General features: G+C 45.1%; 1 protein-coding gene across 4 annotated transcripts in view; it reads left to right on the top strand.

The window, feature by feature from the left end:
* AGBL4 (ATP/GTP binding protein like 4) overlaps window positions 1-23,935 on the top strand; it is a 992,639-nt gene extending 968,704 nt beyond the window's left edge. For all 4 annotated transcript variants that reach the window (XM_036233744.1, XM_036233741.1, XM_036233757.1 and 1 more), the window contains 2 exons: window positions 15,837-15,933; window positions 22,246-23,935. In XM_036233744.1, the coding sequence (XP_036089637.1) occupies window positions 15,837-15,933; window positions 22,246-22,366 (218 nt within the window). In that variant the 3' untranslated portion in view covers window positions 22,367-23,935. The remainder of the gene's footprint in view (window positions 1-15,836; window positions 15,934-22,245) is intronic.
* Window positions 23,936-25,047: the final 1,112 nt, after the last annotated feature.

The raw sequence follows: 25,047 nt of genomic DNA, 5'->3' as shown, positions 1-25,047 counted from the left end.
TTGGTTGAACGGTTGAGTAAAGGAACTTGAGAAGCTAGAGAAGAAAAGATACGCACATATCTTATATCACCAGGTATAAAGGGGCGGATATTATGAAAGAAGGTCAGTGAAGAAGACAGTGCTCCAGGAACAAATTTCAAAACTAGCATGAAGGAGGTGGTGATGTCTAGGCTACACCTTGAAGGATGACCAGGACTGAGACCAGGGCGGAGAGAGAACATGAGCAAAGTCACAGGCTCTGTCAACAGTTATTCAAGAAATGTCCACTCAGTGACCACTGTGTGCCAGTGCCAGAGACTGTGAGGGGCAACTGGGACACTGAACTGCCCTCCCACAATCTACAATCCCAGAGATGACAGAGGCAGAAAGGGGTGTGTGTGTGTGTGTGTGTGTGTGTGTGTGTGTGTGTGTGAAGGATAGATGGGGAGGACAGTGGTACAGGATTAAGAGGAGGAGGGCTGCAGGGGAGGAGGCTATCAAGTTGATTATTCTGGGTCCAGAACATTCAAGGATCTAAAATCTCAGATCACATTGGGCTTTTATTCTCTACCAGCTATAAAAGGTGTTTGATGTGAAAGGAAAGGGAAATAGCACTTACTGAGCTCCTGCCACACGCCAATGAGAGTGTTTCACTACAATATTCTTATTTAATCCTCTAAACCACTTTGAAGTAGGTTCGTTTTACAAAAGAGGGGGCCAAGTTTAAGCAACTGTTTAGTAGTGGCTAGTAGTGACACTGTGACGCCTTGATTTTTTTAATACTACACTACCCTGACCAGTCAGCATGCTCACTCTGTACCCTCTCTTCGTACCCTAGTTGGTTGGGGGTGGGGGTGGGGGTGGGGGAAGCGTGGGTGTACGAGTGCATGTGCCCACACACATGTGCCTGCTCACACTGGCCTGCATACAGGTACCAACTGTGGGCTAAGGGTGGTTCTGATTACTTCCGTCCAATTAATGCCCTGCTCGCTCTTGCTGTCTCCTCATGATTAGAATTAATTGCCATTGATGACACCGTGTGGAAGGGAAAAGACAGTCACCAGCAGGTCTGCTCAGGGGATGAAAACATTATAATGCAGAACCAGAGGACTAGAATTAAGACATTCGCTCTGTTGGAGAAAGATTAAAAATTCTGTGACCAAAATCAATATTCTATGACCCTATCCAGGCAGATGGACATGCTGTCCATGCTTTGGTCCATAGCAAAGATAAAAGGAAGTGAGGCAATATAGTTATTTGGAAAACTGGTTGTGTATAAAAACTGTCCATGTGGTTTTGCAAATCTCTTTCTCATCTGTAAAATTAGGAGGTTTGATGAGGTAAACTCCAAAGTCTTGTATTCATCAAAAGTCTTCTGGTCGCCAGTGACAGAAAACCCAACTCAAACTGACTTAAGTAAAAAGGGGAATTAATTAGCTCACATAAATTTAAAGTCCAGAGGAATGCTGGTATTAGGCATGCCTGGATCAAGAGAGCCAAGCTGTCATCAGGACTTGTTTTCCAGCTGCTTCCTGAGTGTTGGCTCCATTCTCCCCAATGGAAGCAAAGGGGCTGCCGGCAGCTCCTGGTGAATGTCCCATCCTCTCAGCTTTAAGGGTGATTCCCTCTCTCCCAAGTCCCTGAACCGAGTCTCACCAGGCTTGTGCCATACCTCATTGATGCCCGCGGAAAGGAGAACGCAGTGTTCTAATTGCCCAGAATAGGGTCAACTCTGTCCCTACCCAGAGTCTGGGTGGGGTCAGCTCCTCCTGAGCCACAAGGACTGAGATTAGGGGTTCAATATAGAAAAATAGGGTGTTGTGAAAGGGAAATAGATTAAGAGCAGGAAAACAAAATAAAACAGATGTTTACTATTGATACGCTCCTGCTCAGATTTTTATGACTGATTCTCTAACCACTGGTGCACTATCAAGTTCAGCCCAGAAAATACGAAGGTCTGTAAAGAGCAGGGAGTACCTGAAGTCAGGAGGTGTGGTTAAAGGGAAAAGAGAAGCTAAAGATCTATTCTGGAACATCTACTTTATGTTAGGGCCCATACTGGGTACTTTTCCTTTCATTATGTCATTTAATCTTCATAAAACTCTAGTCAGTAGGTATTTTATTCCAGTTTTACAAGTAAGGAGTTTAAGCCCAGCGTCTTACCCATTCTGTGAGTGGGATCACTTCAGCTTTGCCTGACATGAAACCAAGTTGTCCCCAAAAGAGCATTAGATACAAAGGAAATGACAATAACTAGACATTACAATGGAGTTTCATTGTAGGAATCCTAGGATTCACTTGGCACGACTGTGCAGCAAAATATAATTAGGCAACGCCGTTACTAAGAGGAGTGCTACGGGGGGTTCTCTAGGGAACACGGAGCCCCCTGGCTTCTAGAAGCCATTCAGACTTCATACCCAGGATCACTGGCAGCACCACCACCCGGTTTCCCAAGACAGAAACTCGATATGCCGTCCTTGGTGCTTCTCCGAGCCAGCTACTTCTGCCAGCACCCCACAATCAACCCTTAGTCACATCAATTTTAGCTGACAGATATTTCTAATTCTGTCCCTTACTCTTTACTCCACTATTAGTGTTCTAGCTCAGGTCTTCACCATCCTCCCTGGACCAGAACTGTCTTCCCTGTCTCTAGTCCTGGTCCCTTTCAAACTCTCCTCCTCCAGGGCCACAGGAGTGATTGTCTTAAAGCCAAATCTGACATGTTCTCTCGCTTCCTTAAAATCCTGCCACGGCTCCTCATTACGTGCAACACACAGTTCATGTTTGCTCCATCACACAAGGTGCTCATGACCTGTCTTTGCGTATTTCTCGTGCTTTCTTCTTTATCTTGTAGAAGTGTCTTAGCGTCTTCGAAGGCATCACCATGCCTCAGGATGCCTTTCCCTGTCATTGGTCCCCGTTTACCTGGCCAATTCCTACTTTTCCTTAAAGTCTTTCAGATTTCCATCTTGCTCTACATTTGTTTATTCACTTATTGCTTATCTTCCCTACTGTGATGTGAGCTCCATGAGAATAGAGATCTTGTTTTGTGCACAGTTGTGTCTCAGCATCTAGAAAAGTACCTGGTACATAGTTGATTTTCAATTGTTTGTTGACAAAACTGTTTGATGAAGATTTATCTCAAAGGAAAAGATCCAACCTCCCACCCCCATTCAGCTCAGGTGTTGTCTCTTCTAAGAAGTCTTCCAGGGTCCCTCCAATGTTAAATCTTACTTTCTGTGTCTCCACTTCCCTTACCTCCCTCTGCCATAGAAGTCATTGCCCTGCACGGCAATTTTTATTTACATGGCTTCTCTGAGGTCTGCTCAAGGGCAGGGGCTAACTTCTCATCTCCGAATCCATGGCAGCTGGCCCAGAGCCTTACACAGCAGATAATAAATATTGAATAAATGAACAAATGCATTTTAAGAATGTTAAAAAACTAAATGATTATAGCATACTAATATATGAAAAGCCATAGGCCTTGGAGTTAGGCAGACCTGAGTTTGAATCCTAACCTCTGATTGCTGTTTGAGTGATGTTAGACAAGTGGCATCTCTAAACCTCGGTTTTCTAACCTGTGACAAGGGGATAATAAAATCTACCTTGCTTGTGCACAATAAATGAAACTAGCACAGTGCCTGGAAGATAGTAAGTGATCATAAGCATTAATTCTATCCCCTGTGTGTCACATTCAAGACAGCAGTTAAAAAGAAAGTAGCACAAGGGCAGGAAAGAAAAGTCATAAAGTATTAGAGCCAGAAGGACCGTAAAGATCAGAATTTAGACCCAACATCATACTTGTCCCAGGATAGGGATTATTTCTGTTTTGCTTGAGATAAAACAAGAATGTCCCAAAATGAAAATTAAATGCAGGGAGGAAGTCAAGAATGAGGTATTCTAATGGAGTTTCACTAGAGTTACTCCATTGGTGAAACTATGAAGTAAGCCCAGTTCCTCTAATTATACAAATGGGGAAATTAAAGTCCAGGAGGAGGTCAGTGACCTGTCCCAGGTCATACAGCAGTTGGTGAAAGCTGATGCTCAAATATGCGTCTATTGATTCACAAGATATTGCTCATTCCATTAACCCATGTAAGTGCTTCAGATTCAGGCCTAAGCAGGAGTAAAGACACAGGATCATGGAAGTGGGCTTCCCTCCTGCCCCCCCCCCCCCAAAGAACAGGGGCCCCATGTCCTGTCCCTTCAGCAAACCCTTTAGTGGGCCTCTTAAATTCTAAGCTACTTTTATATATTATTTTGCTTTCTGGGCAAAGACTGACATCCACTTCTCAGCCACAAAATGGTCCAGACATTAGCTTAGTTTTGCAGTCACCTCCTAGGGATCATCTGAGCTGTTCTTATGACCTTTTCAGCAGACCAGGGTCACCAGACTCTGTGAGGTTCTCTAGTTAAGTTAGTGCAGATGTACTTGGATAGCATCTACATCTTGTTCATTACATTCCAAGTCGAGGTTAATGTCACTCCCCCGCATTGTGATTCTCTGTAATCCCAGAAGAGGCAGGATATAAACAGCAAACGAGTCAAGAAATAAGAAGGAATATTACCTGGAAGATGATGATAAACTCAAGTGTAAACATCCATAGACCTAGAGCAGAGATTCTTAACATTTTGGATGATACAGAGTCCTTTGAAAATTATAGAAAAGTATGAATGTTCTCTCCAGAAAAATTCACGTAAGCACATAAAATTTTGCCTGTAAGATCAGAGGGTTCAGGAACCCCCTAAAGGCCCCAGGTAGAAACTCCAAGTCTAGAGGCTGAAAGGTTTCAGACCATCAGCAAATCACCCCCTCCCTGCAACTTTACACCTACTTGCCCCACTCAAGGCCCTAAAGTTTGCCCAGAGCCAGAGCCAAGGCCATGAACTAAGTTTAGATCTTCTCCCATTTATTACGCCTCTCTTGCCTCTCCCCTCCTTGCCTGCTTCAAGATGCTGCTACACGAATATTTACTTTGGCCTTTGGTCTTAATTTTATTGTGCATCAATGGAAGCTTCTGAAAATATCTGTGAGACAAGCAGGGGCTGAGCATCTATCAGAGAAGCAGAGCCCACTCTCAGGCTGAGCCTCATCCAAGTCCCCATGGTCGCCGAGCAGGCACAGCAGATCTTGAGAGCCAATTTCCACAGCCATGGTCAGCCATCAGGAGGAAAGGGAGGCACTGCAGAGAAATTGCTGGTGCCTGGAGTGGAAGAGGGGGGGAAGGGAGGGAGCCACAAAGCAAGTGGTAGTGTGGGAGCAGGAGGGAGAGATTAACTTCTCTCTCGAGTGAGGAGTGAATCTGAGATAGACAGATGAGTTATAAATACCAGCAGTCCACTGCGAGCGGGAAGGGAGAGGCATCTGAGAGGCTGAGGTGTGCTAAAGATGGAGGGAAGCTACGATGGGGAGAGGGGACTAGATGACCATTCAATAAGATCAGTGCAGCCTGTGAGAGCAGGTTCCTTTTTCCCTCCCCTGTCTCCAAGGATATATTTGGAGATTACTTTTTCCAGGTAAAGAAGCCGAGGCCCCTCTCAGTTAAGCTCTTACTCACCTCTCTTATTTCACCCACTACCCTCCACCAGGTACTGTGCATCCCCTAAACCACTGGTCCTCACCCAGGGATGAATCGTAGCTCCTCCCCAGAGAATGTTTGACAATGTCTGAAGGTATTTTTGGTTGTCACGAGGTGGATGGTCCTACTGACATCTAATAGGAGAGTTCAGGGATGCTGCTAAACACCCTCAATGCACAAGACAGCTCTTTACAACAGAATCACCCAAAACAAAATGTGAACCGTGCCTGGACTATCAGCAGCCTGAGGGCAGGGCCACCCCTGTTCTGCTTACTCTCTATGTCAGGTGTATATACTCTATATACTTACTACATGGCCCAACATCTAGGAGGTGCTTGATAAGTGTCTGTTGAATGAATAAATGAGTAACAATGAATGAGTGACAATCATCTGCCTAACATGGTCTGAAGACCAAGGTCATCCTATTCAGACTCAGCCACATTATACTTGAGTTTAGGTTTCCATCTATTCTAGCCCAGTAAGCCTCTAGTCTCATTCCTCTTCCAAATACCCCGTCAGAGTGGTAGGTACCACCTTCATGCCTGATAAGACTGGTCCTCATTTGTGTGTCTAGAGAGGGTGTCTTGTGCTCCAGGAGAACATAGCTCCTAGGATAGGGAAGAAAAAGAGTGAGAATTAGAACTAGAGATGATCTAGATGAACCTCATCCGATTTTACAGGAGAGGAAACCGAGGCACACAGCATGAAAAGGACTTTCAAGGTTTTATCCTTGAGCAGAATACAGGATTTTAAAAATAATTTCTTCATCTCTATCTTCCTCTATCTCTCTGTCTCTCTTTTTAATTCCTCTCACCCTTATCTGGATTTCTGGTGTGTTTGTTTTCTCCCTGCCTCTGTTAATAATCCTAACATGTGCTAAATGGCGCTGGAAATAAGTTTGAACATAACACATCCTTGTCCTTGAAGAGGTCATGCCTTGTTGGAAATGACAGGTTCATACATAATAATGATAATAAAAAGAGCTACTGCATGCAAGCATTGTGCTGGGTGCCCTGGATATTTAATTTCTAAGCAGCACAATAATCCTGTGAGGTAGATAGCATTATCCATTTCAAAGATGAAAAAACTGAGGCTCAGAAAAGGTAAGTAACTTGCCCAGAGTCACACAGCTAAACGCGTAGGGGCTAAGATTAAAACTCATGCTTTTCAGACTTGAAACTCCATGTTCTAAATAAATGCACAACAGAGTCAGGGACAAGGCTAAGACTAGCTTATGGAAGGCCATGAATGCCAGCTTTAAGAGTTTTGATCTCGCCCTCTTAAGGACGTGGAATCACTGTAGGGTTGGTTGTAAGTCAGGAAGAGATTTCCAATTAGCATATGTGAGAATGTCACTCAGTGAAAATGAGGAGAAACTAAAGGCAAAATAGGAGGCTGAAGCGATAGTTCATGTAAGTGATAAGGGCCTGAACTAAAAGAATAGTAGCAGGAGAAGAGAAGAAGGCAGGTTTATGATATGTTTAAGAGGTAAAATAAGCAGCATTTGGTCCTTCATAGGCCTTTCCTGCCCTTGAGAGGCAGCAAATAATGCAAATAAAAAGAAGTCTGGAGTTAGACATACTTGGGCCCAAGTCCTGCTGAATGCACTTGCTCCTTGTGTGGAGGTATTGGGCATTCCCTTGTGATACTGAGGGCCAGGTGAGCTGAGTGTCCAGCAAGGTGTCCTACACACAGCCGGAAATCAACTCCGACCCCCTAGCATCTTCGTCTTCAGCTTTTAGTAAGCAGATGAACTCTGGGAGCAGGCAGTAGTAGGCTGAATAACGGCTCCCAAAGATATCCAGATCCTAATCCCTGGAACCTAGAAATGTTACCTCACATAGAAACAAGGCTCTCTGTACATGTTGTTATTAAGGATCTTGAGGTGGGAGAGTATCCCGGATTATCTGGCTGAGCCCTAAATACAATCTACCTTATAAGAGGAAGGCAGAGCGAGATTTGACATCCTCGGAAGAGGAGAAGGCAATGCGACCACAGAGACGGAGAATGGAGCAATATAGTCACAAGCCGAGGAGTGCTGGCAGCCACCGGAAACTGGAAGAGGCCAGAAACAGTTTTTCCTCTAGAATATCTCCAGAGGGAGTGCCGCCCTGTTAACGACTTGAGCCCACTGAAACTGATTTCAGATTTCGGCCTCCAGAACTGTGAGAGAATAAAACATCTGTTGTATTAAGCCACCAAGTTTGGGGTAATTTGTTACAATGGCACTAGGAAACCAGCATCGACCCTCATAGTTATCCCAGACTTTAATTCGTTCCTGAATGATGCGGTCACACTCCCCACCGTGAATGTGTATGCACTCATCTTTGCCTGCTCTTTTGATCTACATTTCACACGTCAAAGAAGAGGTCTCCCTCCCTGTCAGTCTGTCTCTCCAGTCCTTCTGTCTGTCCTCTCTGCCTCTCTGCTGTCTCTGTCTCCATTGCACTTGCTGCAGCTCATTCGCTGTTTATCCTCTTAGGCCTGTGTTTCTCTGCTTTTTTTTTCTTTTGTCTCTTTCTGTGTCATCTTCTGCCTTTCTCACTTCCTCTCCCCCTCTGTCTCCTCTCCCCCATTGCCTACACTTGTGTATTTCTCTCTCACTCTCTGCTCGATTCTCTCCCTTTGTCATTCACTTCTTATTTTTGTCTCTGCCCCTCACTATTTTTCTCCAGTTTTCAAGTCTGAGCTTCTCTCAACCCTTCCGATTTTTTTTCTCCCCTTATCTTTCTGCTCTATCTTGATCAGTTTCTCTTTGTATTTTTAATGTCTATTTGCATCTCTTTCTCTTTTGATCTCTGCCTCTGCTTCTGTCTCTCTCTCTCTCTCTCCCTCTCCCTCTCCCTCTCCCTCTCCCTCTCCCTCTCCCTCCCTCCCCCCACCCCCCCCCCCCCCGTCTCTTTACCTCGGGGTACCTCAGGACCTGCCTACTGCCTACAATTGGAAAGGACTCTGCAACTACATCTGCAGCCTCCACACTGCACTTCAGAGAAGGATTCATCTGTTTAGTCATGCACCTGTCCGACACCGTGGGAGGATGAGTGAGGGAGGCAGAGACAAAAGATATTTCATTACCACGTTGTTCTTCTGGCTTCACCTAGAGGCTCCTAGACAGGTGCTTCTTAATAGTACAGCAGTGCTGTCAGCCTTACCAAAGAGAAATCACTCTTCCTTGGCCTACCCTTCTGCAGAATTAAGCAGTCCCTATTAATGATCATCTGTTGCTGGTATGGGTAGGAATGAGCAGAGAAAGAAAGCTAGGTTGGGGTTCCAGATTGTGAGCAGGTAGTAGTTTAATTTTTTTTTTTTTTATGTGGAGGCAGGATGTCAGTAGGAAAAGCTCTTCATGAGGACAGGGACTGTGTCTGCTTTTCTCTTCATTGTATCCCAGCTCTTAGAACAGTGTCCAACATGTAGAAGGCACTTAATAAATATGTAAATGAATGAATAAATTGAGCGAGTGAATGAATGAATGAATGAATGGGCTTCAGTCATCCTTGTGCCAATACTTGATGTGCTTCATTGGACAAGTCCTTTCGATTTCTCATCTGCAAAATGGGGATAGAAATCAGACCTGTGTGCAGCAAACAACTGTGGGGAGAGAGGACATGAAATACGGTATCTGGTGAGTGGGGCCAGACCTCAGCTCCCTGCAGGGCAGGACAGGCCAGAGGAGCTCACTGGCAGCTCCGGAAGAGCTGCAGGGAGTGCGAGTGTGGAGACAGCTTCAGAGATGAGGACCAGTGAGGGAAGGAGTGGGATGGAGAAGGGAGGCCGTGGGCCAGGTGGGAGGATGCGAGTGAGACACGTCCCCTCTGGGACCGCTCTGGGAGGTGGGGAGGTGGGGAGGACCTTCAACCCGGAAACTGTCATGTGACAAGAAGGAGGTGTTCCTGACTCCCACCAGGGGGAACTCATCCCTGAGGCTGACCATTGTCCCCAGTAGTGGGAGCAAGCCAGACTTAGCATGATCCCCATTGTGAAATGACTGGTCAGGGCCCGTGTTTCAGATGAGGAGGGTCAGCTCAGCCTTGGTGCTGGCCAGCTCCTTAGCTTTCTCCAAGCTCCCTGAAGCCCCACCTTTTCAGAAAGATCTCCTCTGACCAGTGGATGCTGCTCTCTGCTCCTTGGGCCCCAGCAGTCCCCTTACCCTGTTCTTTACTTCATAGCGCTTATCACTTTCTGGTATTCTCTATAATTTATAAATGTCTTGGGTTGACAGTTTGCCTCGCATAGCTAGAATGTAAGCACCAAGAAGATAAGGATCTTTGTCAGTTTTGTTCGGTGTATCAGGTGCCTAAAATAATTTGGCACATAGTAGGTTCTCGATAAATACTTGCTGAGTGAAAGCATGGGAATGGGATTTTTCATAAGCTTATTACATTGAGGTATTGAGGCCTTTGCTTGAACACATCCTGTTAAGGCTGGAAAGGACTTGGCAGACTACATTTTACTCATAGAGAAGTTAGACCCAGAGAAGGGAAATGGCCAAGGTCACATGGCAAGTTACTGATAGAAACCAGGTCTCTTGATCCTCGCTTATGTGCTCATTCAATACACAAGATCTGAGGCTGAGAGACTGGAGAACAGAGGACCCTGCAGTCACTGCCGCTCTCCTGGAAACCGCGGGACACCCTGAGAATGGGCGTTTCCTGAGAGCAGGGGGCACGAGCTGGAGAGCTGGGCAGAACGGTCCACATCACATAGTTAGCCAGAATTCATGACACGAATCATCCCAAAGAAATGATGATAGTTCAGAAACCGTTTCCATTATCTGATTTTTTTTTTTTCTTTTTCTGATTTGTCCTATTATTTCCTATTTCAGAACCTGGATGCTTAACATCTTGTGTGCATCTAGAACTCGAACTGAACTATTCTCTCCCCTGAACTCGTCCCACCAGCTCCCACTCTTCTACATTCCAGATCATGGCACCCCCATCCATCCAGCTGCTAAATAAAGCTAACTAGGCAGGAATCATCCCTCCCTCCCTCCCTCCCTCCCTCCCTTCCTTCCTTCCTTCCTTCCTTCCTTCCTTCCTTCCTTCCTTCCTTCCTTCCTTCTTTCCTTCCTCTCCTTCAGGTTCCATGTCCAATCTGTCAGCAAGTCCTTCTAGTTCTTCTAAAACATATCTTCCTATCTCCGCTGCCTCTGTCCTAGTCCAGGCTCCTTTATCTTTCCCCTGGACTATTGCAGACCTACTTGTTTCCACTCTAGCTTTCTTATTTTAAGCACAGCAGTAGCCTTTGAAAAATGTAAATCAGACCATTTCATTATCCTGCTTAAAATTCTTTAGTAGCTACCTATTCACTTAGAAAATCCAGACTCTTTAAAGGAGCCCAGAATAAGGCTCCAGTGATCTAGCCCTTGCCTTTCTCTCCACATAGCTCTCTTTCAGTCCCTCTGTCTCACCAAGGACCCTTTCCACTCGCCCCCTTCCTCCTTCATAGATGCTACTGTCCCAATTGTCTGCTCTTAGTTCACAGGTCTTCTCCTCAGAGAGCCCTGGCCATACCCCAATCTAAAACAATACCCCCACTGCCCTCAGTTACAGACCCAGTGCATTTTCTTTATAGTACCCTTACAGTTGCAATTATGTATTTATTTATGGGCTTTTTTCCCCTTTGTTATCCATCTCTACTTCTAGACTTAAGAACCATTGTCCTAGTTGCTTTCATTATCTCATTTTATTTTCTTTTTTCTTTTTTTTTAACCAAGGAATACCCTGAGCCTTCCAGAGGGCCTGAATATAGTAGATAATCAATAAATATATCAAGCGAATGAATGATAGGTACAGCCATAGATATTCACTGGTTTTTATTGCCTACAGAATAGAAGTTTATATTTCTTAATGTGGCATTCGGAGGCTTTGCCGAGCTGCCCCAGCCTACTTACTATTGCAACCTCACCTCTCCCTACACACGTTAGCAACAGGGGCCCTCCGGCCTTGCTGGGTCTTGTTTCTGGCCCCAAGTCAGATGCCCCCACCACACTCCATTCTGCTGCTGACACTCGTGTCCCTCCTCCTCCTTTTCAGATTCATCTTTGTCTTTCAAAACTTCATTATACACCCACTTCCACGAAGCCTTTCAGAATTCCTTCATTTGGATTTAAATCTCCTTCCACATGTCCATAGAATTTAGTGTTTGAATTTATGATCATGCTCAAGAGGAGAAAACATACACGTTGTTAAACGACACTCAAACCGATGTGCTCCCTCTGATACTTTCAAGCCACGAGACTCCGGTTAATTATGCAAACTCTCCTTCCTTCAGTTTCCTCTTCTGTAAAATGCGTGCAGGTTTGTGCTTTGACCCTGCAAAGTATCGTGAAGATTGGTAATAGTAACTATACTGTATGATGCACAAAGTAAGCCCTAAAAAAAAAATAGCTTTTGTGAAGGCGACAATGCGCCCTGCTTGGTTATGTAGTTAACTGGGACATGTTAGTTTCCTCCTCTAGACTGCAAACTGTAATTGTCTAATCCCTCTTTGCCAAACCCAAATTCCTGTCACTCTTTGTAGCAGTATACACATGAGAGGAGTCCGACTAATGTTTGAATGAATGAATGAATGAATGAATGAAAATGAACAGTAAGTGTCCCAACCCTTGTTACCTGTTGAAGGGTCCCATGAAGTAGGAGGCTGGGGGTACTGACACCCACCCTTTAGTTCAAACAGCTCTGGGCAAAAGTCACCAAATCAGTCTGAATTTCAGACGATCCCGAGAGAACCCGCCTGCTTCACTAATTCTAGTGTCTTGTCTTTTCCTGCTGTCTGCAGGAGACAGATTGGCGAGCCACATAGGAATCTGAGAAGGCTGACATTTTCAACTTCCAGACCATCCTAAGATTTTTGTTGGCAATGAAGAGTTGGGCGTTCTTACCCCAATCTTTTTTCTGTCCTAATTCTGCAATATATTGGAAAGGGTTCCAGCCAAGAGTTACTGCCTTCTCCTTGCCTGGGTCTTAAATCTTTGTTCAAAGACAGCTTGTTTTAATTGAAAGTGTTCAATCAATCTCTCCCCATCTCCCATCCACGTCCCATTTCTTGACTCAAACAGGACCATTGCAGTAAATAATCTGGAGTGAGGCTGTAAGGGTTTAAGGAATATGTAATAGGGCTGGAGAGGGAGAGGGAAAGAGGGTTGTCTGAGACAACTCCCACCTTTAAAACACTGTCTTTAAAACAGAGCTTGTCTAAAATGATCAACACCTCACGGTGGGACATTTCACTGGAAGCCGCCCAACTCCTATCCCTTGTAGAGCTCAAGAGTGTTGATGAACAAGGATATCTTCTGGCATTGCTTCAAGTCTATCTGTCACTGCAGGTTGGGGAGGAAGGGTTCAGGTCTCATTCTTCCGCATTTGTTTATTTACTCAGTCAACACCCATAAGTCAGTCACACACTTCATCACAACAGCCCTGTGAGGCAGGCATAATTGTTCACGTTTACAGATGAGGACACTAAGGCTCAGGGAGATGGAATCGCTCAAGCAGGGTCACACAGTGCTCTAGTTCTCTGTGGCTGCATAACAAAGCTTAGTGTTTGAAACAACAGCTATTCTCTCATGTTTTCTATGGGTCAGAAATTTGCGAAGGGCTCAGCTGAATGGTTCTAGCCTGGAGCCTTTGATGCAGTTCCAGATAACAACAGCACAGTGCTGGAGAAGCTATGGACTGGCTGGGCCTCCACTGCAGTCTCTCCACGTAGTCTCAGGCCTCTCCCTGCAGCCCCTCTGTGGGCTGCTTTGGGTTTCCTCACAGTATGGTGGCCTCAGGGCAGTCAGACTGCTCACATGGAGGCTCAGGACCCTAGCTGGAGTATTCCAGCAAGCAAGGTGCAGGTGGCATCACCTTTTCTGACCTCTCCTCAGAAGTCTCATGGCGTTACTTCCACCATTTCTGCGTTCTTTTGTTTGCAAGTGAGTTTTAAGCCCACCCAGACTCAAGGATGGGAACATAGACCACATCTCTCAGTGGAAAGAATGTCAAGGTCATACAATAGAGTAACATGTGAGGTGCAAGCTATTCTTACAGACATCTTTGAAAAATACAATCTGCCATACACAGCAAGTGGCAGAGCCAGGATCTGGATTAGATATACCTAGTTCCAAAAGTTCTGCTGTGAAATTTTAGCCTAGCCCACAGGAACCTGTCCTTTTCTCTGAGCCCCTGTAGCTCTTAGTGTTGGCACACACAGTGATGATTTGGTCTTCTCAACTGACTAGAGCCTGGCTAAGTTAAAGCAGCCAGCTGCCTCTGTGGGCCCTGGCGGTGAGACTGCCTCCAGGGTCTGCTGGTCAGAGAGGCCATGCCCAATGCCAGCTTGTGAACTTTTTAAAGAAGGAGACAGAGAAGGTCGGTCACATCCAGAGGAAGGAAGCAGGTGGCAGCCCGAGAGCACAGCGAGCCTGCGGCACATCTCACTGTCATAAACAACTTGTCTGGTGTTTTTCCTCCTCCCACAAGGCACTGGCCTGGGATGACTCAGCCCTTGACAGGAAAGGTGGCTTCAAATTGGGAAACAGCCCAGAGTTGTGGAAAGCTCATGGTTCTGGAGTCGGACATTCCCGAAGTGGAGTTCTGACTCTTCTATTGCCAATTATGTGGCTTTGGACAAGTTCTTTAACCTCCCAGAGCAAAAGGGAAAGACAAATGCCTTCCTCACCGGGTCATTTTGAAGATTAAAATGCATATGTGAACAAAGTACCTAGTGCAGTGCCAGGCATATAGCAAGTGCTCCATAAACACGAGTTTTCATGCCCCGGGTCATGCCCAGCTTGGGGACTTCTTGAAGAAGGTAGTGAGAACTCTCTTGACTGTTCCTCGAATGCTAGTCCAGCTCCATGACCCTGGGTGGAGTGGTGGCCGAAACTTATCCAGTGACGTGACAACCAAGCCGAGGTGTCTGGAGGCTGAGAAGGAGTCAGTCCTATCAGGCATGTGGAGCACGGGAGAGTGGTCTGGAAAGGTGGGGTGGTTTGGGCAAAGGCCTAGAGGCAAAAGTTCAGTATCGCTGGAGTGTGAGGGTCAAGGGGATGGAAGGTGGGAAGTCACAAGCACGAGCTGAGAAAATAATCAGAGACCCAACTGTGAAGGACTTTAAATATCAAGTTCCAAATTTTGAACTTTAAAGGTAACTGGGAGCCACGGAAGGGTTTAACTCAGTTGGGTAATGTGGTAAGATCTGTGTTTTAGAACCACCCTCCTGGCTACACCGTAGAAAATAAGGTAGAAACAGACAATCATGTGGCACAGAGTCCCATTAGGACAGGATGACAGTAATCCATGGGAAAGGTGATACTGGCCTTTTCTAGCAAGGGGCTGGAGAGAAATGGACAGACTCAAGGGATAGAAGGTGTCATGGAGAGAATTGGTGAGAGTTTGGATATTCAGAACTGAGAGGTATAAGTGATAAGTGCTTTGAATGAAGTCAGTTCAGAAGCCATGGAAGTACAGGGCAAGGGAAGAGAAGTATCATGGAAGGCTTTACTAAAGTGTTATCACCGAACTGGAGACTTGATGGGTATAAATTAGCCAAGGGAAGGTTGAGGGGAGGGGTACTTCAGGCAGAGGAAATAGCTCATGTGAAGGCCCAGAGATGTGCGATATAATGCAAGGAGCAGATACTCTGTGTTGTTGAATAGGTGATTGTTATACTAATTCACACTAAAGTGTTAAGGGTCAATCTGGTTTCCAGGGAGTTTGTACTTTAACAGGTCAGGAATCATTACCCTCAAGATTCATTACTGGTAGGTTTCAGGGTGGAATCTGGACACTATTTAGGGCTATTTAGACTATTCTATTTATACCATTATACTATTTACACCATTCTCCCTGAGGTTACCAAAGTAGATGACTGATCGCTAACGATCAAGTGGGCCCTGGTCTACCTATAACAAAGGGTCTCTTGGTTGGGGTCTTGTTTATCTGCCTCTACCCTGAGCCACCTAGATAGAGCCAGACCAAGGAACCCCAGGGATTCCCAAAAAGGACACCGTATAAAAAGCCAGACCCATATTCTGGTTCCTCTCCTTCCCAGTTCTGTGACTTTGGCAAAATTATTTAATTTCTCTGCACCTGTTTCCTCATCTGTAAAATGAGGAAAATAATAGTATCTACTATTTAAGGTTTTGTAGGATTTAAGGTTTTTGAGGATTAAAAATGATCATTTGTACAAAAAGCTTAAAATAGTGAGTGGTGTGTTTGTCTTTATTACTAGTCCTTCACTCTGTCTCAGTCTCTTTCCAAAGATGCTCCTTAACACACACACTTGCAGATATGAAGCTGGGGCGGAACGTGGCAAGAACGTTTTTGGATTATTATCGGCTGAATCCCATGGTGGAGAAAGTGGCGATTCCCATGCCTAGACTGCGGTAAGTGCCTGGGTGGAGCAGTGTGGGCTAGAGTCTTGCCTAAGTGGTTTCGTGTTCAGAGGCAGCTTCCCCGAGCTTCTCTGTGGCCCTCAGTTTCCCATCCATGGCATGGGAAAGAAATTCCGGCCCTGCCACAGAAAGTGTATGGAGCAGAAGAGCTTACAGCTTAATTCCTGAATATAAAGCAGCAACATGGGGTCAGAGATTGAGGGGCGATCACAGTCTGGGTCTAACATGGGAGTCCACAGGGATGGGGGTTGCTGGGGAACCAAATCCAGCCATTTTTCTAAGTTAGTCTGGGTATTTCCATATGCTACTTCATCTGGTAGCTCATCTGCCAGGAATTCTGCATCATCTAGGCTCATAAGGTCTCTGACCCTCCCATTTCCTCATCCGTGAAGAGGGGTAATGGCAGTTACTCGGAAGGTTATTATGAGATGTGTATTAAAGCACCCTGCACAGTGCCAGGCATACATACATCCCCTCGTTGCATACCAGTCCCCTTCCCTCAAGATGTAAAGGTTCAGGGAACCCCAGGGCTAGGCAGGATACACCCCTGAGAAGGTTCACCTCGAGTCCTCTGCCGGGGCCAACTTCTTTGGCTAGTGAGGAGGGAAGGTCAAGGGATGAGTATCCTTCCCGAGGGCTGGAGCAGAGCCCAAGGCATTGGGCATTGCCATGCCTTTTGGCAGTGAGTCCAGTGAGCATCTGGGCAGGGATATCCAATAGCATCTGGATTATGCTGATCCTGCCTTGCCTCTTGACCTCATTTTCTACTCCCCTAGTGGTCCAGCCTCCTCCGAGGACATGAAGATGTCTAACCTACTGCTTCTGCCAGACCAGTCTTCCCACTGACCTTGCCCATGACCTTGACCATGTGCTTTGCTGTGTCAGGGCCTTTGCACCCTCCTCTTTACTCTGTTATTAACAAAAATTATATTAGTCACTATTATTGAGTGAAGCGATTATTGTACATAATCTTATTTATTTATTCCTTGTAAATATTATGTTCTTCATATTATATATAAGAAAAAGGGAGTTCAGAAAGGCGAAGAGAATTACCTGAGGTTTAAGGTTGTTGTCAGTTCCAGAATTTGATCCTCAGCTTTTATGATTCCAAAGCTGAACTGAAGTCCAGCAGTTCCACCTGGAAAGTGTGGGTTCAAATTCTTTCTCAGGCTCATGCTAGCTGTGGAGTCTTAGGCAAGATTCTTGGCCTCGTATCTATCTATCTATCTATCTATCTATCTATCTATCTATCTATCATCTAAATATATATAAGATTGGGGTAATCACGAGCTCCAAGGATGCTTTTAAAGATTAGATACAAACTTGGTACAATGCCTGGCAGCTAGTAGGTGCTTAGTAAATGTTTCCTTCTCCTCTGGTTTCTGGGTTGCGGTCCCAGATTTCCAACAAGCTCATCACAGCCTGGGGCAGGTCCCTGAACTTCTCTGATTGGGCTGGATGATGTCTCAGGGCCCAAGTTCCACCATGCTGTGAGTCCCACATCTCTGAGCCCAGCTCCAGGAAGAGTCTAGATGGCAGTGTACTCTGGCTCATACTCTGACTCAGATTGTTCACCAGTCATGTGAGGTTTTTATGCCCCTCATCCTGGGGGAGAGTCACGTTTATTTCTTCTCTGTGCTCCCACAGTGCCTAGACTGTACTGAGCATACATTAATGTATGCTTTCATTCATTTATCCATTCACTTAGGAAAACATCACTTTAGGCCAGGGCAGGGAGGGAGGGGCCAGAATGAAGAAATGATTAGGGCCTTACCCTGTCTTTGAGGAGCTCACTCTAGAGGGAAATGCTCAGTTCATTCTTAGAAGTCATTCTTGATTGGTTAAAGTTCTTAAAAATTTAAAGCTTTATAAAACTCAAAAGAATTCTTAAAATCTCATTTGCAAGTTAATTTGGGGATTGTCTCTTTCAGGTCCTCTGTCAGCCAGAATAAAAATTTCTTGATCCTTTACTACTTTTTTTCCTGCATGTTGCATTGTCATAGACCAGTGAAATGGTGCTGACATTTAGGGGGACTTTAGAAATCATTTAGGCCCCCTCTTCATGATACTGATGGGGAAGTCGAAGTCCAGGGAACAGACAGGCCTGGTCAGATGCAGGACTAGAGCCTGGGCCCCACCGTCTGCAGCCTGGTGTTCTCAGAATCAATTAGCGAAGAGTTCTTTGATATGGGGGAGGCAGCACCCTGAAACTGGTCCTAGGGATGCAGGGGAGTTCTCAGTGCCTTGATTTCACCTGTTCATGGAACCCCCTTGCCTTGATTTCACCTGTTCATGGAACCCCCTTGCCTTGATTTCACCTGTTCACGGAACCCCCTTGAGCTTTGAGGCCCTCTTTAGGAAACAGCAAGAGAACTCATTCTTCAAAGTTCACAGCCTTGAGGACTTGAGGTAAACCCACCTTTAAATTAAGAAAAACAAAATTAACTCCCTCTCCATCCCACACCTCTGCCTCATCTAACTGTGAATGCCACTTAGTTCTCAATTGGTCAGAAACTCTTTAAAAATGAACTTCCAAGAGGATACAAGACTCTGATTTGGGATTTAAATGTTCCCTTTTCGCGTTTTGTTTTCCACTGAAGCATCAAATAGCATAAGTGAAAGAGCAGTTCTGGTTTTAAAGGAAAATTACATGTTTTGACTCAAAATTAATCTTTGTTTTCTCTTATCTGTATGGATAATTATAATATGTCAGTTTCTACCTTCATGCCAGCGGGAGCCTGTCAGCATCCCCGGGGTGCATGCCACCCTTCAGAGAGGGTCCCTGGGGAGGGGCAGCAACGTGAGCCTGAGAGCACAGCCTCAGGGACATGGTCCAATCGACCAAAACTGAGATCCCACACTTATCTGGACCACAGTGACGCAGTCACATGGCTAAAGCTCAAAATGCTCCATCAAAATGGGTAAAAATTAGACAGGAAAAATGAAATGTGCCAGGGAATCCTCAGTGAGGCCGAGCGTGGAGGTGTGAAGAGTGGCTGACCTCTGAGTGTGGGTGGGCTTAGGCTCAGCGACAGGCCGGGAGCGCTGGCTCCATGGTGGGCTTTTGACGTATGTGTGTGAATGTTGGCAGCGGACCATCAGCTACTCAACACACTGGAGCCCACCATGCGCCGGGTCCTGCATGGGGTGCTGGGGACACATAGAAAGCCCCTGGGCTTCAGGAGCCCAAGTTTATAGAGGAGAAAGGCATGAACACAGGCAAAGATAACAAATAATACTGAATACTGTATGAAAGAGCTCAGCTGTGTATCAGATTATACCTTCTCTCAAATGCCTGCCATGGTTCCCTATTACCTTCAGGGTAATGTTCCAATTCATCTTCTTGCTAATTCAAAGGCCTGGATTACATTTAAAACTTCATTTACAGCCTCCTAGCACACTGCTTCCCCTGTGAACACCCTCTTCACCCTCCCCGTTTTCTACCACTTCACGCCCAGTGCTTCAGTGTGAACAGGTCGGCTGTTTTCATGCCTCCCTCCATATCTTCGTTCATCCTTTTCCCTCTTCCTGGAATGTTCTCCCTTTTTGTCAATAGATGGTGAACTCCTACTTATCTTTCAAAACCCAGTTCAAATATCACACCTGTTTCTGCATCCCTGTTCACCTGAGACAGCGCTGCTTTCTCTCTGCAGGATTCCTGACTGCATTTTGCACACACCTGTAGCATGGTATGTCCTGTAGTGTGCTGTCACAGTATCTTTGCATGTCTGGCTTCTCCACTAGACAGGTTGCTCCCTGAGGAATTGTTTTAGTCACTTGTGTACCCTTCGTGTACAGTGCAGGAGCTGGCATGGAGTAAATCTTAAATAAGCTCTGAATGCATGAATTATGCAATGATAGAGCTGAAGAAGTCTCTCAGAGTTGTCTACATACCCTTCATGTTGTAGGAAAGAAAAATGAGACCCAGATGGAAATAACTCTCCCACACCACCTGGCAGGCATTTGGAGTCAGCAACAGTATCCTAAGAAGGCTTCAGGGAGGAAGTGTAGTTTGAACTCTGTTTTAAAGGACACATAGAATTTAAATGGATTAAATAGAAGGGGAAAGAGACTATTCCATGTTGGGGGATAGGGTGTGGAAGATGGGAAGCAGGACCTAAAAAGAGGCATTCTAAGGTCATGACAAAGCCAGGATGTTTAGGGCAACAGAGATGGTAAATATAAGACTAAAAGTTTATTTCTGTTCATCAAACACTCCTCAAGCATCTACTCTGTACCAGGCCTGTGCTTTGCTTGAGAGTTATAGAGGAAAGTCAAATGCATCAAACTCATAGTCTTATGAGAGAAACAGACAAAGAACTACCTAAAAAATGGTGTGCTGGTGGGGTGAGGCACAAAGTGCTACAGAAGCCTAGAGAGGCTTATTTTCTGGGAAGTCAGTTTCCCAAAGGAGGTGAGTCTGGAGAGGTAGGGAAGGGCACTGTAGGAAGAGGAACAGCCTCTGCAGAGCCCGGAAGCATGGGATGTTGGCCTTCCCGAGCCTTGTGTCACTCTGGGCCCCCATCTGAGTTACAGAGGTTCTTTGCCACTGTAATGACCCCACCGGCCGTTTGCATCCACACCTCTCCCTGGCCACTGCACATCTTCTCTCCACGCCACCATCTACCTAGGGTGCATGCCCCACCTGTAACCATACCTCTACTACCATAAAAACGTCCTATTTCTCATACTCCCTTAAGTATGATACATCCCTCAATGACGTATAAATGGCACTTCGTAATTCGCAAGGACTTACCCAAACCCCCAAATATCAAAAATAGGAAGGATATAGACTATTCTCATTATTTTAGAAATGAAACAGAGACTCGGAGAAGGGAAATGACTTCTTCAAGATCACATTGCCTGTGAACAACATTTCAAGGACGTGCTCCAGGCTATCAATGGCTACTGAGGTCTAGCTGTATCTTATCCATGCTAGACAGCCTTGCCATGCTAGCAAGGTCCCTCGTGAATGTGGAATTTCAGGCAGCGAGGCTTCCCGCTGGGGGAGATATGTTGAAGCAAGGTATCCTTTTTGTGTGCTGCAACCTATTTTATCTTCACCTTCTTCACGACTCATGAACAATGAAGGAAAACAGGTACTCCGAAGTCAGAGCACGATGGACTATAAGAAGTCACTTCTTCAACCCTAATTCAAGCAGCTGAAGAGATTCCCATATTTATGGCATTTACCACTTTCTGGCATGCACTGTAGTTCTTTATTATTTTGTGTAGTTATTTCATGTAACTGTCTCCTCTAAACTGTATGTAGCCTTAGAATAGCATTGATGTCTGACTCAGTGTTGTCGCCTTCAGAGACCATTGGCCCATACCTAGCACCTCGCTCCATGCCTTTGTAAGTTATAGTAGGCAAGGGAAGATGCTGGGTATATTGGTATCTCACATTATAACATGGGATAATAATGAGACTTATTTAACCTTGCAACATCCCTGCAAGATTGGAATGCTTTATCCCCATTTTACAAATGAAGCTCAGAGAAGTTAAACAACTTGCTCTAGGCCGCACCTCCTGTATATAGCTGACATGGGAATTCAGTTGAGTTCTTTCTGGCTCTAAAGCCCACTCTTTCCACTCCAAATAAATCTTAGTCCAATGCGTGAATGAATGTCACATCGACTAACCAGGCACAACGTAACAAACTAACAAGGCCATGTGTGAGGGAAGATGCAAAAATGGATAAGGCATGGTCCCTGCCTGCGAGGAGTTCTTAGTCCAGGGTGTGAGGAAACATATACTCTAATTATTGAACAGTAGTGTTAAGGGTATTGCATTGGGTGTTGGGTGCCAGGACACAGAGATGACCCAAACACATCTCTGCCTTCCAAGAGCCCCCAACCTTGTAGGGGAGACAGACCTATAATGAAATGCCATAATTAGGCTATACTGAGGAATATAAAAGAGATTTTGGAGCCCAGATGGTTACGAAAGGAATGAGGTCCTAGGCTCCCCCAAGCTATAGCTCTTCTATCCCCCTCCCATCATGAGTGGATAGAATGAGTTAGAATCAAGGTAGAAACATGGACTAGCAGAGATGTAGTACAGTTAGGTTTTCTCCAGAACCAGAATGATACAACATATCCATCTATCCATCTAATAGCCACTCATTGAGCCATGGTGCTTGCTTCGAACCAGGCCCTGGGCTGGGTTCCTGAGACAAGACTAGGCCGCTGTTCCTAGGAGGTTGCAGGCCAGTGGGGGAGATAGACATGCACACATGATTTCAATACAGTGTGTATATGTGCTGTCTTTCTTCTCTCTTTCTGTTATCTTCCCCTTTGCAGGAATGAAAAACCCCCTCCCTACAAGTACCCACTCCTGAGGGGCCCGGCCAGCAACTACCCCAACGGCAAAAGGGACAAGAAGAGCTCAGTGAACCACAAAGACCCTTCAAACTCTTTTTAAGGACATGGAGTCCAGGGAGGTCTTGTGGAAGCAGGAGCATGCATTTTCTGCTGGAGCATGAAATTAATCACCCTTCTAGTTTCCAAGATAAGGGTTGTGGGATAATGAATAAGCTAGTGAAAGGGAAGGGGAAAAAGGAGAAATTTCATCATCGATTTTCTCTTTTACCAATGGAAAATCAATTGTAAGCCTTCAGCTTAAGGCTCAGGAACAAAATAGGAGACTCAAATCAGGAGAGTACAGATGCTCTTTTCCACCACATAGAGATTCTCACAGGACAAGGACAACTTACACATCCCTTCAGAGAGGTTTGACACATATCAGGTCAGTGCTTGCAAGCCCCTTTACCTTTTTAAGTTGTCCAGTTACTACAGATGGTTACCTTTTAGAATAGCCTGTGGTTGTTTACAACTTTAGAAAACTAGCATTCATATTCGCTGATCCAAAACATTATAAACAACACATTCAACCCAAAGACAAATGTACCGTTGGGAACAATGGGACAGAATTTTTGAAATCACAATGGTCTTAGACATTTGGTCACTTTATGTAAGAGCTGCAGGCTCCCTGACTCCCCCAAACCCAGCATACAACATCAGCAAACTGTTCTGAGAGGTATTTCCCAATGACCTCTGATGGTTTGATTGAGACTTTAACTCCAAAGACAAAAAGTATTTGGTCACTCATTCCGAGAGGTATATCATGGTTAAGATCTCCAGATCCTGGTGTCACAGATCAAACCTGGCCACTGAAGAGGTGGGCACTGATAGTCTGCAGTGGGGGAAGGCTGATTTCTAGATAAGGGAGAAGCCAAAGACAAAAGAATGCACTCCGAGGCAAGTGGGGATGATAAGATAAAACAGCAGCAGAAGCAATTCCCAAGGTGAGGCAAGCTTAATATTGTGCATTTTTCTAAAGAGTAAAGTGCCTTTGTATGATGAATGGGTCCAGGAGAGTCTGCTCCCTTCCTGTCTGCAAAGCAGCAGGCTGAGTCACCATGACAGCCTGCTAATTAAAATGACCTCCCGGAAATGAGGATTAGGAGATAGGGAGAGGAAGGGAGGCTCAGGGGAGATAGGACCTTTAGCATAAAGCTTCAGTTAAGCATTTTTTTTGCTTTGGATTGGAGGTTTTCTAAGTTCGTTGCAAAAAAATCAAAAGCAAAGCTTATTCTCCCTTTGCTTATTGGTTTTCAGAAAGTGTAACAAAGAACCATATGTTAGCTGGCTACAAATGTTATGTTGTATATACAGCTTCTCTCCTGGGTTCTTGTTGCCCAGAGGAACACAAATAAAGTGGTTTTTGCAGCTCTTCTTTTCCTCGGAGCATTCTTGGCACCTTTTCTTTTAGTCTCCCACTCCAAAAACCGACCACAGCCAACCCAAATTTGGTGTAGACCTCACTTTATTGTCAGACACTCTATCATCAAGATAAGAAAGAACAGCCAAGATATGACTTTCCAGCAGTTCCCATGTCATAGTCCTGGGGAGTTGAGTTGACTGTAAACAGCTCAATGTGGGCCAGCAGTGGCAGGCCTTTCAGAAATGATAGCATCTCCTAAGACAGCCTAAATAGAAGTAGGCTGCATGAAATGAGAGAGAGGGATGATAGTCCAGATCTATTTTTCTCTGGCGAGACTGCTTCTATGTGTTGTAACTATATTTAAGCCCCATTTTTAAAATCTGCTTTAATTAATTGGACCACAGGCCTGCTAAGCAGCTGGTATCCTAGTGGTTTACAAGCAAAAACTTGGAGCCAAGCAACTCTGGGTTCTAATTTTGCATCTGAACCCCAGTTCTGTCTCTTAATATCTATGTTATCTTGGGCAAGTTATTACCACTCTGAATCTTTGTTTCCTTATCTATAAGATGATAATAATTAATGCCTACCTCGTTATAGTAGTTACATAGTTTTAATGAACTTATATACGGGAAATGCAAGCAAAGGTGCCCAATAAATGATAGCTGTGATACTGGGGATGTGACTGGGATGGTGAGGTGTCTGAAAATAACTTCCCGCTAGAAATGGATGAGGAGAGTAGAGCTGCTTGTCCCTGAGATGAGGAATAAAAGGGAGTTGAAGGTAAGAAAGCAAGACCACGATCTCTAATAGTTAAAAGGCTGTCTCGGACATTCTTTTTGTCCAGAAGGAGAAAACTTGTTCTGTGTTGTCAAAGGTAAGAACCAACTCCAGGGATATATTCTCAGTAAGACAGATTTCAGCTCAAAAACTAGGAAAAGCTTCTAGTGAATAGAATAGGCAAACATTGGATAGGCTCCCTTGGAAGCAGTGAGATCCCCATCTCCAGAGATATGCAAGCAGAGTCTGAACATCTGTCATGGAGGAAATGAAATAGTGGGTTCCTTCCTTAAGGAGATGCCGGATGCTCTGTGGCATTACCTCCTAGTCTATAACTCTAGAGAGAAATGACATGAAGCAGGAGGTTATATTCCTGATGTCAGAGGATGAAGTGTACAGTATGAAAAAGCATCTTTTAACACTAAACGAGTGACATTAAATGTCTCTAAATTATAGCATATGGACCCTGCTCACATTTAGCATTCCTTAAGAGGGAAAAATGCATAGTTATAATGCCGAGACTGTAGGATGTTTATGTAGTAGGACCGTCTGCTTCTCCACATTGGCAGAGTAGAAAGGAAAGGTCTGGCCAAGAGACAAGG

The sequence above is a fragment of the Rousettus aegyptiacus genome, unplaced genomic scaffold (genome assembly GCF_014176215.1).
Source record: "Rousettus aegyptiacus isolate mRouAeg1 unplaced genomic scaffold, mRouAeg1.p scaffold_m13_p_1, whole genome shotgun sequence".
In the NCBI taxonomy this organism is placed as follows: Eukaryota; Metazoa; Chordata; class Mammalia; order Chiroptera; family Pteropodidae; genus Rousettus; species Rousettus aegyptiacus.
Note: the sequence above shows the minus strand (reverse complement) of the source record. Positions and strands in the feature narration are given on the sequence as shown.